Here is a 17,898-nt window from a genome sequence, read left to right as displayed (position 1 = left end):
CAAGGATCAACTGCACTTGTGTTTAGAAAAAGTGTTACTTCTCTTTGCTCAGCCCCACAAAGATGAACTAGGAAGCAAACAGTGCAGATGGAGGATGTCCCTGGGTGGGTGGAGATGGGGAAGCTGTGATTCCAGAGACTGAAAGACAGCCAAATACTGTCTGTGCCATGATATACGGGTATTTTTAAATTTTATTGTTGTTGTTAGTCTCCCTTGTCCCCCCATCCCTAAGGCTGTAAGAGAATGCCCGTCACTGGTGTGCCTTTCAGTTTCCCCCTTTAATATATTGCTTCTGATCTGCAAGGTCTAAAAAATCAGCTTATGAAGTTGGTTTTTAAAAAATAAATGGTGTGTAAATGAGGGGTGCCTGGGTGACTCATTTGGTTATGTGTCTGCTTCCAGCTCAGGTCATGATCTTGGGGTCCAGGGATGGAGTCCCGCATCAGGCTCTTTGCTCAATGGGGAGTCTGCTTCTCCCTCTTCCTCTTCCCCTCCCCCTGTTCATGCTCTCTCTCTCTGTCAAATAAATAAATAAAAGCTTAAAAAAAAAAATAAACAGTGTGTAAATGGAAACATCAGCAAGCTCAAAACAGTGACCTAGAGCCTTTCACTACTCCTAGAGAATAAAGCACAAATGCAAAAACTTTGGTAATTGTGCTTTGGGTCAGCCATTGTGGAGGTGTTTCTTTCCCCTTAATTTTAATTATTGAGCTATGTTCCAGAAGACCAAGTCTTCCAGGAATTATTATAATGCTTGATGGTTTGTTCACTAACAGGGAATTAATTAAAAAAAAATAATAAATTTTTTAAAAAGTTGTAGAGACGTTTTTTAGAAAGTGAACCAGGAGAGAAGTAGGCTTTTGAGCTACCCCAGTCAGAGGCCAGAGCCATGCTGGATTAGGCCAAACTCCATCCCACCCAATGCAGAGTGAGGGCCAGTCACCAAAGCCATCTCAGATCTTGGTGGCACATCTAGAATCCAAAACACCTAGACTTCCTAGTGATCTGATGCCAGAATATTTCTCCTATGCCCTGAAGCATTTTGTCAGGTAGAATTCTTTAGTTTGTATATGATTATACAATTTCATAATGATAAACGGAAACAATATCCTACTATTATCATACTTCAGGTCTGCCTAGCAATGATAAAGGAAAAAACCTAATATCTGTTACTAAAAATTTTCCTGCGAATAATTAACATAATGCTGACCACCCATGAAGTCAGCCATTTATTTGATTACTTCCTAAATGTCACACGGACTATTTTGTATCTGACTTCCTTTTTTTCTTTTTTTTAAAAGATTTTATTTATTTGATAGAGATCACAGGTAGGCAGAGAGGCAGGCAGAGAGAGAGAGGAAGGGAAGCAGGCTCCCTGCTGAGCAAAGAGCCTGATGCAGGGCTTGATCCCAGGACCCTGAGATCACGACCCAAGCTGAAGGCAAAAGCTTAACCCACTGAGCCACCCAGGCACCCCTGACTTCCTTTTTTTATGACCATAAGGTTACTCTCTCTATAGCAGTATCCTAAAATTTTACTTTTAGTTAGGGTTCCCATACAGTGCTATTGGTTCAATCTTCCAAGGTCATTTTTTATTTCTAAAGTGGAAGTAACAACATTCTTGCCCTGGAATTTCTTGGCAGAGCACCCGACTTGCATTACGAACTTGACAAGGGCCAACAGCATAATTTATTGTAATTTTTAAACCATGAAGTAATGTGTAAATGATTTTTTTTAATAATAGAACTATTAGCAAAAGAATTTTTGCATCTAACAATTTCTGTCTCCAGAGTTTCTGTAATTGGATCTCTTCTGTAATTGAACCTAGAGCATAAATGGAGTCAGAGCTAGTTTATATTAGGTGTCCATATTGATAATGATGCAATGAATTGTGGCATTTCCCACATCCTTTTAAGCATCTCAAATTATACAGCAATGGTATATGTGCTTTTTTTTTAAGCAATCAACTTTAGAGTCCTGAAAGATTTTCATTCAGTCTTTTGTTTTTCTTTTTCCTCTTCCCTATTAATAATCACCCTCTTGAAAGCTGACTCATGACGGTGGCTTTCTGAGCTATTTAGGTTTACTAGCTTACAGGTTTCTCAGGCTGCAGGACCAACAGCCTGATTCTGCCACACTTGAGTGGCCCTGTGCTACGCTGCCCCGTCCCTTAGCTGTCCAAGAGTGAGATCACGATCCTTCATGTTGCAAATGATGCCTTTCAAATACAGGGGAAGCATTGCCTCTGTGTCGGTCTCTGGATGTTCTCCAGATGTTTCGTTGGTTACATTTGCCCTTCCTGTAGAGGATGATGGTTCTCAACCTTGACTGCATATTGGATTCATCTGGAGAGCTGCATAAAACTCTTATGCCTGCATCCCGCCCCACAGATTCTGATATAATATGTCTTGGGTGTGACCTGAACATTGGGATTTTTTAGAGCTTCTTAAGTCAGTGAGGATTGAGAACCCACTGCGTAAGAGGCTTCTGTATCCTAGAGCTTTTAAGGTCAAATTTATTTGTTTCCATTATGACGTAGATCTTAGATCTTTGGGTAAAAGATTCATAAACATGCAGACAGCTCTCTAGACATATCATTGATTGGTAGCTGATTTTATTAAAATCCATTCTTAATACCCCAACACATTTCCCCATGTCTTTAGTAATCACCTCTCTGCAGATAATGTCAGAAACAGCTAACTCACAAAGCACCCTACTGCCCGAACTCGTTCAGTGCACAGATGGGGTCCTCATCTCTCACCGGAACCCCAGGACTGCGTTTTCAAGTGCCGGGGAAGGAGATCCACCTGAACGGCTCTTGTCTCCAGCACAGTCTGTAGAAAGCTTCACGCGCCCCGTCCACCAGCCTCTCCCACACTGCTCATCGGGTCCCATAGCCCCGGCTCAGGTCCCAGCTCCCACGCACCGGCACGTGACGTCAGTTTCCTTAGTCACCGAGTGGCGGTGCCGGCGAGGAGCATCGTGCCGGCTTCCTAAACCTGCCAGGGTTCCCAGGATCCGGTCTGGAAAGCGCATGGCTCTGTGCGCCCCGCAGGCGCTCCACAAATGACAGCTGCTGCCGCTGTCTAAAGCTCGATGCTGCCGTCGGAGCTCCCCATGTCTCTTCCCTACTTACTCTCTGTTGGCAGCTCTCATTTCACGTTGTGCGCGCTTCTCCGAGTCACCGCAGTCCCCTCAGGCCTGCAGGGCTGCAGCGACTCCTGGCCAGGTCGCCCCCCCGCAAAACCCCTCCTTTCCTTCCCTCCCTGAATCCACCCAACCACCCAACACACGCTGAAAACCCCTGCTTTAAAAAAACACCGTGGGTTTGTAACTGCCTCGCTCAGGGTCCTCTAACGTCTTCCCACGGCTCACCGCCCCATACTCAAGCTCCTTAGCTCGGTTTTTTAAATTCTTCACATAATTCGGCTTCAACCCTCTGAGGAAACTTCCCAGTGACTCCGCAGCACTCCCCTGTGCCCTGGGTCAATCTCCTCGGGGCCTTCCAGACAAGCCTGCGGTGCTTCTCCCAGCCCGCACTGCCCTGCCCCGTGTAAGATGCAGATCCTCCTCTGTTTACAAGGCCTGGCTCCCGTAAAGCCCTCTCCTTGTGGCCTTTTCCACCTTGATCTCTACTTACTATCATTTGCCATGACTTTTCTGGAACACTGATCCCAAATGCAAAGACCGAGGAGGGCCAAGCCGTTGGTATCATTGAGTGCTTGTGGCACATGCTTCATTTAATGGAACAGCGGCCCGATGTAAGGAAAGTGCAGGCCAGCTGTTGCAAGAGTTCCCACGTGATCGTCAAGGAAAATCGGTCTTGTTTTTTACTTGAAATCTCCTAATTTTTAAATGTTGGAATTTAATTTAAAATCTTTAAAAACAATTGTATGCCAAGCAAAATAGGTCATCAGGGCTGGGTACAGCCCAAGTCTATGTGGTTTTGTCCCCTGTGCTTTATAGTTAGTCCACCTCCTAGTTTAGGACTTAATTATCTATCTGATTGTTTGATTTGTTTTATTTCTGTCTTTGCAACCAAAATATCCACTTCAGCAGTCCTGCCTTACTCATTTTGAGCATACGTTGCTGACTCTGACAGTGTTAGCAATGAACAGTAATCACTTAGTTGACTCATTAAAGAAATATTTAATGAGCTTATGTGGTATGTAATGCACAAGACTTCACAATTTCTGTTTTCCAGTCCCATTCATTGTGTTGCAAAATATTTCATGGAAATGTGCAGTGTTTTTGTCATGGCTCTGCATCTGATTCCCATATTTATCATCCATTTTTTTTGTCCCAGTTTGTTGGTTAGTCACCCTGTGGTACAAAGCTAGACTTTTCTGCAGAAAAAGGAACAAACTGTGTTACTTTTACACGTTATTAATGAAACCTACCATTGAATGACATATGAAACATCTTTAGATTATCTGCGGATGATCCTAGCACTTGGTACATATTAAAAGTGAACAAATCACACTATTCTTTGTGAAGCCAAGAAGTATGTGAGTCTACAGTTATGCCAGAATTATCTGTTTATATCAAGATTATCCTACCCTACACTAGAAAATGTATGTGATTATAAGTCTGAAATAATTCTTATAGTGCATATCTAAGAATCATTTTGTACATTTTGTCCATTTTCACGGGGCAAAGTCTGGAAACGCACTGTTCTTGGTTTATACACCACATACTTTCACATTGTAACTTCCTATCTAATTGCTGTGATATCATCTCAGCAGCGAGCAGAGGGAGATATTTCACCCTGAACAGTTACCATTAGACATGAGTCATTCTGTTTGACTCCTATGACTTGGGACTGAAAAGGGAAACATACTTGACACACATGGGCACCATTGTAACTATGCAGACGGGATTGTTGTTCTCAACCAAAATGCCACACAGCAATATATAAGACTTCGGGTCAGCTCTGCTAGAACCTCTGACGTGGGGAGGTGAAAAGCGAAGCCACTGGAGTAATTGTGTCCTTTCCCTTGTCGCCTGTGGCCTCAGCCCCCGGCAGTATTTTGTCACGGTGATGTGTGGAACAGCGGGACATTGCACAGACCCAGACCTTCTCTTTTTGTGGTTTGCCGCAGGTACTCAGCGTGCCAATGCCCGCGCCCCAGCCCCTTATAAGCGAGACTTTGAAGCCAAACTAAGGAACTTTTACAGGAAGTTAGAGACGAAAGGATATGGACAAGGCCCAGGGAAATTAAAGTAAGTCAAAATACAGACCTCAGGACTGGGTGACGGTGAGGAAATGGGATGCCGTCGGGAACGTAGAAAACGGATTGTAATTTGGGATCACAGCCTTTGTTTTAGCCGCTGTAATTACTGTGGCATGTGGCAATTACAGGCTCATCTATGACAGAGTTCTGGAATTAAACACCATTCAGCTTAAGGTTTTAAAACAAACACCATGTTCCCTGTAAAAATATAGGCAAAATAAAAAGCTAATTTGTTTCTCCTGAAAAGTGCCTCTCCGTTCACTGACAGTGTTATTTGTTAGATAAAAGGTTGGCAAGGTGTCCTCCACGGCGCATCACTGTCTCCTGACCTGACCTGAGTGTGGGAACACCGCTCAGCTCTGTTTTATGCCGTGGAATAAGCTTCACTTGTCCTAAGAAATATGTCATGACTGTTGTTTCTGCCTTTCTTTACCCAACTTTAACGAGGAAATTTAAACATCATCCTGTTATCTGGTCTAGAATTATTTTCATTCCCTACTTACCTATCCATCCTTTATCCCCACCTCCACCCCTGCCTCATGTACCCACTAGAGATCCCTGTGCCCCCTGAGAGAGGTCAAGGGAGGGAGGGTCTCCACAGCCACACTGCCATGACGCCGGGGGTCTGCGAAGAGGTCCAGGATTGGTCCCACGGCTCCCCAGCTCAGGGCTCCCCCGCAGAGGGGTTGGCTCAAGTGTATTCTCAGGTCCCGGTTTCCTTACCCTTCAACACACTTCGGCCTGCCCAAGCACCTGACCTCTCCGAGCTTTGCCTGTCTCACCCTTCACTTAAGAAGGTCTGGAGGGGCGCCTGGGTGGCTCAGTCGGTTAAACGTCTGACTCTTCATTTCAGCTCAAGCCTTGATCTCAGGGTCATGAGTCCAAACCCCACACTGAGCTCCATGCCTAGGCAGGGAGACTACTTAAAAACAAACAAAAAAGGAGATCAGAAGCTCAGCTTTCCCTGTGTCCAGCCTCCCTATCATTTCCCTTTCCATGACTATTTGCACTGAAGGCAATTTTAGCCACTTCAGGATGACTTTCATTATGATCATCACAAGTGGATTAATGGGCCACAAGTATCATTCATTTGTAGCAGTCACTTGGGGAATCTCAGATTCACTTAATTTAAAAATTAAATTAAGCACAGGCATAAATCTGACAGCTTTGGAGAACATGGGGAGGTTTGGTTTGTTGTTTTTTCTTTTTTTTTCCCTCTCCTTGTGCACACAGTCATCTCTGTGCATACTTAGTAATTGAATTCCTTGTCTAGGTGCATTCATGCTTAAAACATGACCTCATCGGGTTGTCCTTCCTTAGTAAACAAAAGTTTTGTGTTTGTATTGTTTTAAAATCATCTTCTTTCTGGGATAAATTGATTGGACCATTCAGAAAGAGCTCGGGACTTGTTTTTATATGTTGTAGGTGGGGTGCTTTGCTTACCAACAATTCACTTAATGTAATTTTTGCTTCTACTGTTGAGTGTTCAAGACAAATAAGCATTATTGCAGCCAGAAGTGTATTAAGTCACTCCCCTTTCCCCCGGTTAACTATGGTAAATGAGAAGGGGATCAAAAGTGTCCAGTTCTAGAAAGATAAGGATTAGGAAATAATCTGTTTTTCACATTGTCTTTTTATGGACAGGTTAATTATCAGAAGAGATCACTTACTGGAAGATGCTTTTAATCAGATCATGGGCTACTCCAGAAAAGACTTGCAGAGAAATAAGCTATACGTCACATTTGTCGGGGAGGAAGGGTGAGTAGAACAGAGAAGCGGCATGTGGAGCTCGGCCTGGGCTGCGGAGGGCTGTGTCACCACATGGTCATGGTCTCTGCGGCGGCCGAGACAGGAAACCACGCTGGCAGGAAATGCCATTCTCAGACACATAAACCTCTCAGCTTTTTTTTTCTTTTCTTTTCTTTCTTTCTTTTTTCTTTTCCTTTCTTTTTTTTAATGGCTTTCTCTGTTTTTTAAATCATTTGACAGAGAAATTATTTGGTAAGTACTCATAACTATAGCTCATTTTTGAGAGCAGAAGTTTGGTTTGGTTTCTTCTCTCTACATCTCCTTCTTAAAGGGGAAAAAGTGGGGCATTGAGGGAAAAAACAAGAGCTGAATTCTAATGTCTGTGATGGTTTTATCTGTGCTGGGTGTGAGTAGAACAGCCTTCACCTGTTAAACAAGCTCAGTATTGGAATCAAGTTAGAATCCTGCTCTGCTACCAGGAAGCTGCTACAACGTAATTCCTGGGCCTCGGTTCTTATTTCTCTGTTGCCAGTTTTTCTCTTTTTTTGGCGGGGGACAGCAACATGCCTACCAAAATAACAGCCTGCCCTAGGCCAGCACCTCTGGCTTTCTGCGAGTCTTCCATGAGTGTGCTCTTGGAGATAAGGGTCCAGGAATGAAGGAGCTAAGAATCCTACACGCTTTTTACTGCATCTGAGTAAACTCAGCCATTCTCATATAACACTCGGGAAGGTGACAGCTCTCCTCTTGTCCAGACCCCTCCTCCTCCCTCATTTCAGGTCGGAGTTTCGAGTCTCAGCACCTCCTTTGTAACCCAGCCATCAGTAGAGCAAATTTAAAAAGTACCACATGATGGCCTGAACTCTGGTTGTCTTATTGACTCTTAATTTGGATCATTTTAAAGCTACCCTTCTCGCTCCTGCCTTGGAATGAAGTATATTAGATTATAGACTCTTAGGAGTAACATCCAACAAATGCAGCCGTTCAGCATATGGTTACTTTGAAGGCTCCCAAGTAAAAGTAGTTTGCAGGTGCTAATGGGACTAGATAAGAGTAACATCAGGACTCAGATCCGGGCCTTTCATCCAGGACTCTTGGGCCAGCACTGGATAGAGGCAAAACTGTTGAACTCTGGTCTTTCAGAACTTTTTCCTACCCAAGGATCTTTTCACTCTTCCAGCTGACTGATAACCCCTGCTCTCATCACATATTCTGTGTGTAATGTCCCAGCTGTGCCTAGCTTAAAGTAGAATGATATATGGGAAAACAGTACTAGGTGACAGAATTGGACAGAAGCTTGCCTGAGACTTGTTTTGGTTAGTGAAGGGCCGTAGTGGGCTTCTAGCTTATGCTAGTTGGCGTAAGATGCAGGTGCACAACTGAAAATGAAGGCAGATGTTTTAAGCCAAGTCATAGGTGTGCATGGAATTCCAAATATTTGCTTACATAACCAGTCTCATTGGGATGAGCATACTTTTTCTCCCCCAGAGCTCCAGCTGCTCTCCTTCGTTTTTGGACCATAGTTTGTTGAGATCTTAGAGACGTAAGCAAGAGTCTTTGGAAGCCCTGGTACTTAAATTTGAATAGAGCAGATGCTGATCGTGCTCGATCACCCTAAAGTAGTCGCCCTGTGATCTGGACTGATGGCATCTGTTCCTAGACTGAGTATGGCTTGATACCTCTATCTGCTTGCCGCCAATGTCCAGATGTTGCCAATGTCCAGTTATTTTAGACTTTGCCACCTTCTCAAACACGTTGATTCCATTGCATTAAAATTAAAGATAATGTCATTTCTTTCTGGATTGTAATAAATAGCCAAAGTGAAAATCAGCTTGCATTTTTCCGTGGACTATAAATGTGCAGTTGGGAGTTTTCTGTCACTTTCCCTTCATTAATTTTAATGCTCACGAAATGTGTCCCTTTGTAAGTTCTTCATGTCTAGCCCTAGTAATGGGTATTTAAAATATATACACCCAGTGACTAGACCGTGGTTTGTAATATCATTCTTCAATAAAAGGAACTAGGACTCCTTGGGGAAATGACTTATTCTAGGATGGAACAGGAAGTATCCGAGATGGGGCTTGAAGTGTCTTGTAGTGTCAGAAAATAAAGAAGTGCTCAAAATTTCCACAATGATGAGGCTATGTCAGAGGGACTCAAGAGCCGATGGAAAGATCTCCCAACTGTCTGAGCAAGAAAATGATTAAAGTAAGATTGGATTATAATTATAACCCAAAGTATAAAATAAATATCTGTACTAATATAAATATGTGATTAAATAAATAAATGAATAAATAAAGAGAAGACCAGTCTTCTGTGCAGAAGATTTCCAAACAATTCAGCATAAATCCTCACTCTGTAATTGTGGGTTTTACCTAATGGCTTTCTTCCGATAGTACAGTTTGGGAAGGGGGAAAAGAAGCAAGTCCAGAATGGAGACACCTGACTAACTCTCAGCCAGGTGATCAAGGTTAAAGTCAGCAGTGATACATCATGCTAGGGTGTGGTCCCTTCATATGATGTGATGAAAATGGCACTTGGCCTCTAGAGTTTTTGTCCCCCAAACCCATAATATTAGTCTATTCATGAGAAGAACAACAGGTAAATCCAAATGGAGGGACGTCCTCTAAGATAGCTTACTGGTACACCTTCAAACTGTCACAGTCATAAACAAGGAAGCCAGGAGAAGCCTAAGGAAACAGGACAATTAAATGTAAATATGGTGTTTTGGATGAGATCCTGGTACAGAAAAGGGACATTAGGTATAAAATTTAAGGAAATCTAAATGAAGTATGCATTTTAGTTAATACCTTAGTATCTGTTCATTAATTATAACTAATGTACTATATACGATGTAAGATGTTAATAAGAGGGAAACTGGGTATGACGTATATAAGAATTCTCCATATTATCTTTGCAACTTTTCTGTAAATAAAAAACTATTCTAAAATGAAACATTTACTGAAAGAAAGGATATAGTCAGGATTTGGGGGCGATTTAGGAAATGTTTCCCCAAACTTTTCTTATTTCCTTATTGGATAGTGAATGGCTGCCCCCAGTATAATTTTGGGCACGTGTACACTTCCTTCTGCACTTGAGGTCAGTAGAGTTACATATAAAGAGAGAAACAGTTAATTTTGTGAAAAGTCCAAATTCGTAGGGGAAGTGGTGTATCTGTAGAGTAGTGTTTTGTGTTGCTGATGTCAAGTTTATTTTCCTTTATGGGGGAATAATACTTTGCAATTCCTATTGGTACTATCTCAGTGATTATATTCCCTACCTGTCATAATCAGGGTCTTTATTTACAATAGAGAGAATAAGTTAGGGCATAAAGGGAAGGGGATTTATTTTTAAGAAAACTGTATCTGCCTGCACTCCAAGAAAGTATGGATTAGCAGATTCATAGAGACACTTCAGCTCTGCTTTTGGCTGTCTCGTTGCATAGATCTGAAACACACATAAAGATTGTTCTGAAATGGAAGAGCAGAATCAAGAGAAATATGGGAAAATTTATAGTCAGAAATTTACCAGATGACTTAAAAATTCCATGTGAGGCAAAATTAATCTCAGAGTAGGGGCTCCTGGGTGGCTCAGTTGGTTAAGTGACTGCCTTCGGCTCAGATCATGATCCTGGAGTCCCGGGATCGAGTCCCACATTGGGCTCCCAGCTCCAGCGGGAGCCTGCTTCTCCCTCTGACCTTCTACCCTCTCCTGCTCTCTTTCACTCTCTTTATTTCAAATAAATAAATAAATAAAGTCTTTTAAAAAAATCAATCTCAGATTATTGGTAAAAGATACATTCATTTTTTAGGATATACATAGAGTTGTAGAGCCTATTATTGGAAGTGTATTAGTTGATAAGTAATTATTATTTTTTGCTAAAATAGAGCATCATGTTGTGCTTGGCTTTTTACAAAAAGTAGACAGTTTCTAAGCAAACTACTGTGATTTAATGTGGTCAGAACTGGGGGTTTTGTTCTGGTCATTACATTTTCCACCCAAGTTAACCTCGTTATCTGGCCTTGCAAAGTGGGAAGGGTGGCAGGTCAGCAGTGACAGAACGGCTGGAAACTGAGTCATCTCGACAAAATGTGGTGGGAAATTACATGCTGTGGCGGCCTCTCTCTGTTGGGCTTCTGCCTTCCTGGAAATTGCTTCTGTAGGAAGGAGGCCAATAGAGCACTGCATGTTCTCCAGCATATTATTTTCTTCTGAATTAAAAGCTCTAGCAACGAAAGCTTATGTGGGATCAAGACTTAGCTAGGTGGACTGTTGTGTTCTAATAAGGTGTCTTGGGCCATTAACTTCTCCGTACCCCAAACGGTGAGGTCGTAATGGCCTGGATAAAGAAAGGATGTTTACACTGTGACTGCCTCGCCTCTTTGTTCCCTCCACGGCCAAATCTGTAAAAGGCACCTTTCTTTAAGAAAGAATGAGTTCATTATATGTAAGGTGCCGTCTATCGGCATCAGTCGTCTGTCTCGCAAAACCACACTTTGACTAGGGAGGGCGTGTGTGCCATCGTCTCCCCATCTGTTCTTAAACAGATGAGCTCCTTCTGTGATATTTCTCCTGAGACACCAAAGTCACGAGGAGGATGAGATCTGGAACGGTCTGCCTGCATCTCCGCTATGAAATAACCAGCAGCTCTTACATAGGACTGTTCTCATCCTTGCTAGAAGTTGCTGGGGTCCTGAGTTTGACCATTTATTCCTCAAAAGTCTGTAAAGCTGCAAGTGAAACCTTATGGTCCTGCTTGTTTTCTTCCAAAAAGAGACCCTTGCAGGCTAACCTCAGTAACCCAAACCTCGCCGAAGGGCGCTACCGTATCCAGACTTTGGCTTGACATCAGCAGGTAACACTTTGTTTGTCGTATTAATTGCTTGCAAAATCCCTTACTCACCCAGCAGGCCTCCTTAAGTGGCTCAGGAACTCGGCCTTGCTGCTATAAATGTCTGACACTGAATCAGAAGATGAGTCGGTAGGCCTCATGTGCCTGAACCAGCTATTAAGAAAGCAAAGTGTTTTCTCTCTTCCAGAAAATTTATAGGAAACGATGGTGTGACTTCCCAGCGCCTTCCTCTTCTTTCATTCAGTAGTCGACTTGCATTGGAATACTTTGCTTTCAGTGATTTTAGTTGAAAATGCAGAACAGGAGGCTACAATGATAAAATCATTTTAACAAGTATGGGATACCAAGGACTGCTTGGGTGCTGGCGGCCCAGCAACGTGATGGTCGCTTAAAATGCTTTATCAGCATTTCATGGGCTCAGAACTCCACCGCCACCCCAAAGACATCTGTGCTTACTCCGAAATGCCCTCAGATGCAGCTGTGCTGTGGCTACACACCCGTTGTCTGGAGTTTCTGTACTTCCGGGCCAAGCCTTTGGCTCTGGAACCAACCAAACTGGCCAAACAGGAATGTAGCATATGATCCCGTGATCTGAGACATCTTAACTATTTATGTGGAAGAGGTTCCTGAGACATGGTTACAGGGAGCACATGCACGAGGTGCCCTGCCAGGACATGCCTTGCTGAAGTGGGCGGACATATGTAATTTGTAACCCACGACCCGGTCTGAGATATGCATTCTAAGCTTTGGATTATAATCAGATCAGACTTTAAAAACAGTCTTGGCTTTCCACTGGCTCTGTCAGTGCTGCTAGAGTTAAAAAAAAAAAAGCAGATAAAAACCTGAGCTGTTAGAGAAGATCCATTTTCCTCCTTGAGGAACTATTATTAACTTTGTTCTCTCTTGGGGGGAAAAAGGGTTTTATTTTTCAGTGTAAGACTTCAGGGAACGTTCATCTTATCTTCAGCAGAATCAGCTCTTACCATAATGAACAAATCAGTGAGATCCATCTCTGTTGGTTTAACAGCGGTGTTATTAGAAGATAGGAGACCTGGAAAGGACAAGACCAGGCTTTCTAGGTGTAGCTCACGGAGTGAATCCTGACCCTTGTGCAAACTGAGCTGTCTTTCAGGGACTGGCATGACCTGTTAGTGTCATTGAGTCAGTACAGCCCCTGAAGGTGAGCTTGGGCAAAATTATTCTCTCTGCTAGATGTCGAATAACAATGTAACTTATGTTGATTTTCGTTAGAGAGCATCAGAGAGCTCCACTTACGGATGCAGCAACAGATACTGAGCCCCTGTGGTGTGTCAGGCTTAAGGACTTGGGGTACAGGGGCGCTTGGGAGGCTCAATCCGTTAAGCATCTGCCTTCAGCTGAGGTCTTGATCCTGGAGTCCTGGGATCAAGCTTCTTCTTCTCGGGCTCCCTGCTCTGCGGGGAGCCTGCTTCTGCCACTCCCCCTGCCTGTACTTTCTCCCTCTCTCAAGTAAATAAATAAAATCTTAAAAAAAAAAATAAATAAAGTACTTGGGATACAGAAATGAGAAAGACACAGCCCCTGCCCTCAGTATGGTTACAGCCTAGATGTGCCAATAGGAGAGGCAGACGCCTAAACGGATTATTATAACACACTCTGATAAGAGCAGTATTATGAAAACACTGAGAATTGAAGCTCAGAGAAAACCTGCTATTTCTAACTGAATGCCACAGTTTAATTTTAAGCAGCTAAAGACTCATTTACTTATACCTGTTGTTCTTTATAAGAAAGCTGACTCATAAAAATGGCCCGTGTTTCAGCTGTCTGTGACCCTTATCTGTCACGTGCCTTGATTGTATCTGAGAGCCCCTGCAGGCCAGGGACCACTGTGGACCAGAGTTCACTCACAGGCTCATGCTTAGTAGTTGGACCATTCTTAAGGTTGCATATACCCTAGGATATCGTAGTCATTGTATTGCCTTGAAGGGGTCTTCACTGCAGAGCAGGGTTTATAGGAAGCCAGGTATTTTAATAAAATAGCCTTTTCCCTCTACTTCCTTCTATCCTACTTTGGCAAACTTTTTCTGTGAAGGACCACATAAGAAATATTTTAGACTTTGCAGGCCATACATTTCCTGTTCTACTTCCTCAGTTGTGCCACTGGAGTAGGAGAGTTGCCACGGACAACATGTCAACAATGGGCATGGCTGCATTTCAATAAAACTTTATTTACAAAGCCAGGGGACAGGCCATATTTGGCCCACAGACCCTAGTTTGCTGACCCCTGCTTCATAAGCAGTATTTTTGTCAGTCTTGGTGACATTTAAAGTGTACTGACCAGTAGGCTGTAAGGAATAATGAGCAGTAAACGTGGGGTCAGGAGACCTAGGTTGAGCCCTAGAGTCTCCGTGGCAGCTTTCCTTTGATCCAAGTGTGTGATTTCCTTCAGCCTCAGTCTTCAATAAGATGAGGTGATGGACAAAATGACTTCCAAGATGCCTTTAACTGGCATTCTCTATTTCTGGAAAGACAGGATTCTGCTGATGAAATTCACCATTAATAGGAAATTTAGAGAGATGTTTTGCATCCACAGGAATCTGGGTAGACTGGAACATGGATAACGTTTCACAAAGTGAAACTCAGTAGAAAGAATTCTAGTCTAGTACTTGGGTTCTGAGAAGATACAGACCTGCAGGCAGGACGGGAGTGTCTTGGGGTAAAGGGGCACAGGTGAGAGGTTTGGGCTGATGACTGGCTCGTGAGTCGACAAAGTGGCTGCCCCGCAAGGCAAGGGAGCTTTAAGCTGCCTTAGCAGAGAAGCATGCCCAGCAAGAGAAGGTAAGGGCTCCTTCTCAGCTCCGTGCTGACAAGACTGAACCTAGTGTTGTGATCAGTATTAGACACCACCCTTGAGATCAGACTTTCACACCCTGGAGAGTGTCCCGAACAGAGGACCAAGGTGGTAAGGGAATTCCCTGCCCTTCTTGAGAGGAGATTGAAGGACATGGCAGGTTCAGGAGTGGGGGAGGGTGCAGAGACCAGAGATATCAAAATGGCTAAAGTGTGAGTTCCTGTAGAAAATTACTTTTCAAAAAAACTTTCTGTCTTTACATCTCGGTTAGTACTCAAACTATAGTAGGCACTCAAGTATTTGTGGAAAGAACACCTCTAAGTATGTGAAGAACGTTCAAGTGGAAGAAACATTCTACTTGATCTTCGTGGCGTCAGTGGCCCGAAGTAGGACTGTGGGAGGAAGCCACAGGCGACTGCCTTGGTCTTGGCATGTGGAGGGGCGGCCGGCATCCTTGTGCTTGGGAAGCAGCCCCTGTGCTGCTTCGGGAGTCCGCAGGGTAATCTTAGCATCGTCTCTCCAAGGCCGGTGGTCCCCTGGTAGCCGCGGTTACACTCAGCTGCCTCAAGACAGCAGTCACGTCACCTGAAGGCCCCTTTGGTCCTGAGAGCGTGCCGTGTGTGCATTTTTCTGCACACATAGGTTTCCTGTCTACACTCGTATTTCCCACAGTGTGGTGAGGACTGTGGAGATGTGTGAGATGATTTGAGCTATTACGCAAACTGACATTTTAAAATATCTGCATGTTTCTTTCAATGTGTATTAGAAAAAAATAAAGCCAGCACCTCATAATTTCATAGACAGTATGTAAGTGCAGGCTACGTTGGAAAAGCAAGTAAATTTAAAGTTGATTTACTTAAAAGTATTAAGTACATAGCAGTACCTATGTATTCCAATATGGCAAAAGTTGAGGAAGTAGAATGTGAATAGTGGAAGTATGCTCTAAGTAAATTTTTTTTTTTTTTTTTTTTTAGTTTGACAGAGAGAGAGAGATCACAAGTAGGCAGAAAGGCAGGCAGGGAGCAGGCTCCCCGCTGAGCAGAGAGCCCGATGTGGGGCTCGATCCCAGGACCCTGAGATCATGACCTGAGCCAAAGGCAGAGGCTCAACCCACTGAGCCACCCCAGGTGCCCCTCTAAGTAAATGTTGTTAAACTCTCAACTAAGACCTATAAAAGCCATTTCATTTTTCTTACTAGTATCCCATCTCTTTCTTCACCTCTAATAAGGCAATTTTTCTCTATTACGCAGTCCCTTCACTGGACAAGACTCAGATGATTTTTCTTTCTTTTTCATTAAAAAAAAATATGCAGTAATGCCCCTAGAGAAAACTCCATAAGAGAAAAAAAATACAGTGAACAAAAGAAGTCTTGTAAAATCCCCCCGCCCAGCTTCCCATTGCCTTTGTCCCCTCCAGCATTCCCTCCTGTCTTTGAACGCTTGTGTCTGCTTGTCATCAGGGAATAGATGTACTTTGTATTCTTCACTTGAAATGTAGCATATCAAATCGCTTTATTGCAGACTCCTCTTGGCTGCATGTTTCCTCTCAGCATTATTGGCCACTTGTCATTCCTCAAAGCTAACACAACCGTTTCTCATACTTCACTTTGACCCTGATGTCTTTGTGAGTTAAATGGAATTTACACTGTGGTTCAGGTGCTAGAGTTTCAGCCTCTTCTCCAAATACCTTCCTTTAGGAAGTTTTAGACACCCTCATTTTACTTGTCTATAATTTTCCTTGGTGTTTTATAATTTAAAGTTTTTTCTTGAACCCTATCATTCTATTTTTGTTTGTTTGTTTTGCCTCTGATCTTCCTAGGGGGTCTTGCATCTGTACTGTTCTCTTACCAATTCACAAATGTCTCTTTCTTCCCCCATTTCAGAATGTTTCAGAAATCCGTAAGAACTCCATGTCCCATGGATGTAGGTAGCTGATACTCTCTGTATTTAAAGGAATACTTTAAATAAATAAAGTATTCCTAATGTACTCCTATCTCCCATTACCTCGTTCCAGACATTGAAAATATGTACCTTTTTTATATGTATATACATATAGGCAAATGAGTGTCATATTGCCTGTTCATTAACTGTGTGTAGCTTTAGTTTTGGGGAATGCTTCACAGAAATGTCCATTTCACTATTCTAGGTCAAGACATGGATGAGATCAGGACTCGAGATAATTCACTTTATTTTGGATTGGATAGTCCAGATATGTGGGCAATTAGAGTTGTAATGAGTGTTCCATAGAAAGTGAGCTCTGGGGGTCCCTGGGTGGCTCAGTTGGTTAAGTGTCCAACTCTTTGATTTCAACTCAGGTCGTGATCTCAGATCAAACCCTGCTGCGCGGTCTGTCTCAGTGGGAAGTCAGCTTGAGACTCTCTCTCTCCCTCTACTTCTGTTCCCCCCTCTGCTCCTGTACTCTCTTTCTCTCAAATGAATAAATAAATCTTAAAAAAAAAAGTTGTTAACACTGAAAAAAAGTTTAAATATCAAAAAAAAGTTGAGCTCTGTAGAAAATGTGCCCAATATATAGAAAAAAATAACTGTTTATTCTTTTTGTGGATTTTTTTAAAGGCTGGATTACAGTGGACCCTCCAGAGAATTTTTCTTCCTTGTATCCAGAGAACTCTTTAACCCATATTATGGCTTATTTGAATATTCAGCCAATGACACATACACAGTACAAATAAGTCCCATGTCTGCTTTCGTAGACAATCACCACGAATGGTAAGTATTTTTTCCCCAACACTTTCCTTCAGTTGCTTTCTGTGATATTAGTTTTTATTGGAACCCACATTTCTTTTAACACTTTCCTCCTTGGAGAAAAACCTATTTTCAGTTGTATTTGACTCTTACTTTTGTTGTCAAATTTAAATATATAGGCATTCTGCAGGCTAGGATAGATTATAATCCAAAAGACCAATTTCAGGTGAACTGGATAGAATTCAGAAGCTTTTCCCCCATTGGAAGGGAGTTCCAGATGATGTTGGGCTCCTGGCGGAATCCCTAGATCCCTCTCTACACCCTTGGGCATCTCTGAATTCTGAGGTAGGGTGGGAGAAGGTCCTGTCCCAGAGGTCAGACAGCTTCTGGAGCACCCTTAAGGAAGTGGCCAACCCTGGGGTTGGGGCAGAGCAGCTGGGACACTGGCTGAGGGGGTGATGGAATTCTAGTTGGAGGGAGTGGCAGGTCGAATGCCCTGGAGGAACTGATGGTAGGCGAGAGCCCTGGCAG

The 17,898-nt window shown here is 43.0% G+C and overlaps 1 protein-coding gene across 1 annotated transcript in view; it reads left to right on the top strand.

Annotated features, from left to right (window-relative positions):
- The window catches only part of HECW2 (HECT, C2 and WW domain containing E3 ubiquitin protein ligase 2), a 227,005-nt gene that overhangs the window by 181,249 nt on the left and 27,858 nt on the right, over window positions 1-17,898 (top strand). The window contains 3 exon segments of the mRNA XM_044241206.1: window positions 5,103-5,223; window positions 6,879-6,992; window positions 17,239-17,391. Of these exon segments, the coding sequence (XP_044097141.1) occupies window positions 5,103-5,223; window positions 6,879-6,992; window positions 17,239-17,391 (388 nt within the window).

The sequence above is a fragment of the Neovison vison genome, chromosome 3 (genome assembly GCF_020171115.1).
Source record: "Neovison vison isolate M4711 chromosome 3, ASM_NN_V1, whole genome shotgun sequence".
Lineage (NCBI taxonomy): Eukaryota > Metazoa > Chordata > Mammalia > Carnivora > Mustelidae > Neogale > Neogale vison.
The sequence above is the reverse complement of the archived record's forward strand: the minus strand, read 5'-3'. Positions and strand labels throughout refer to the sequence as shown.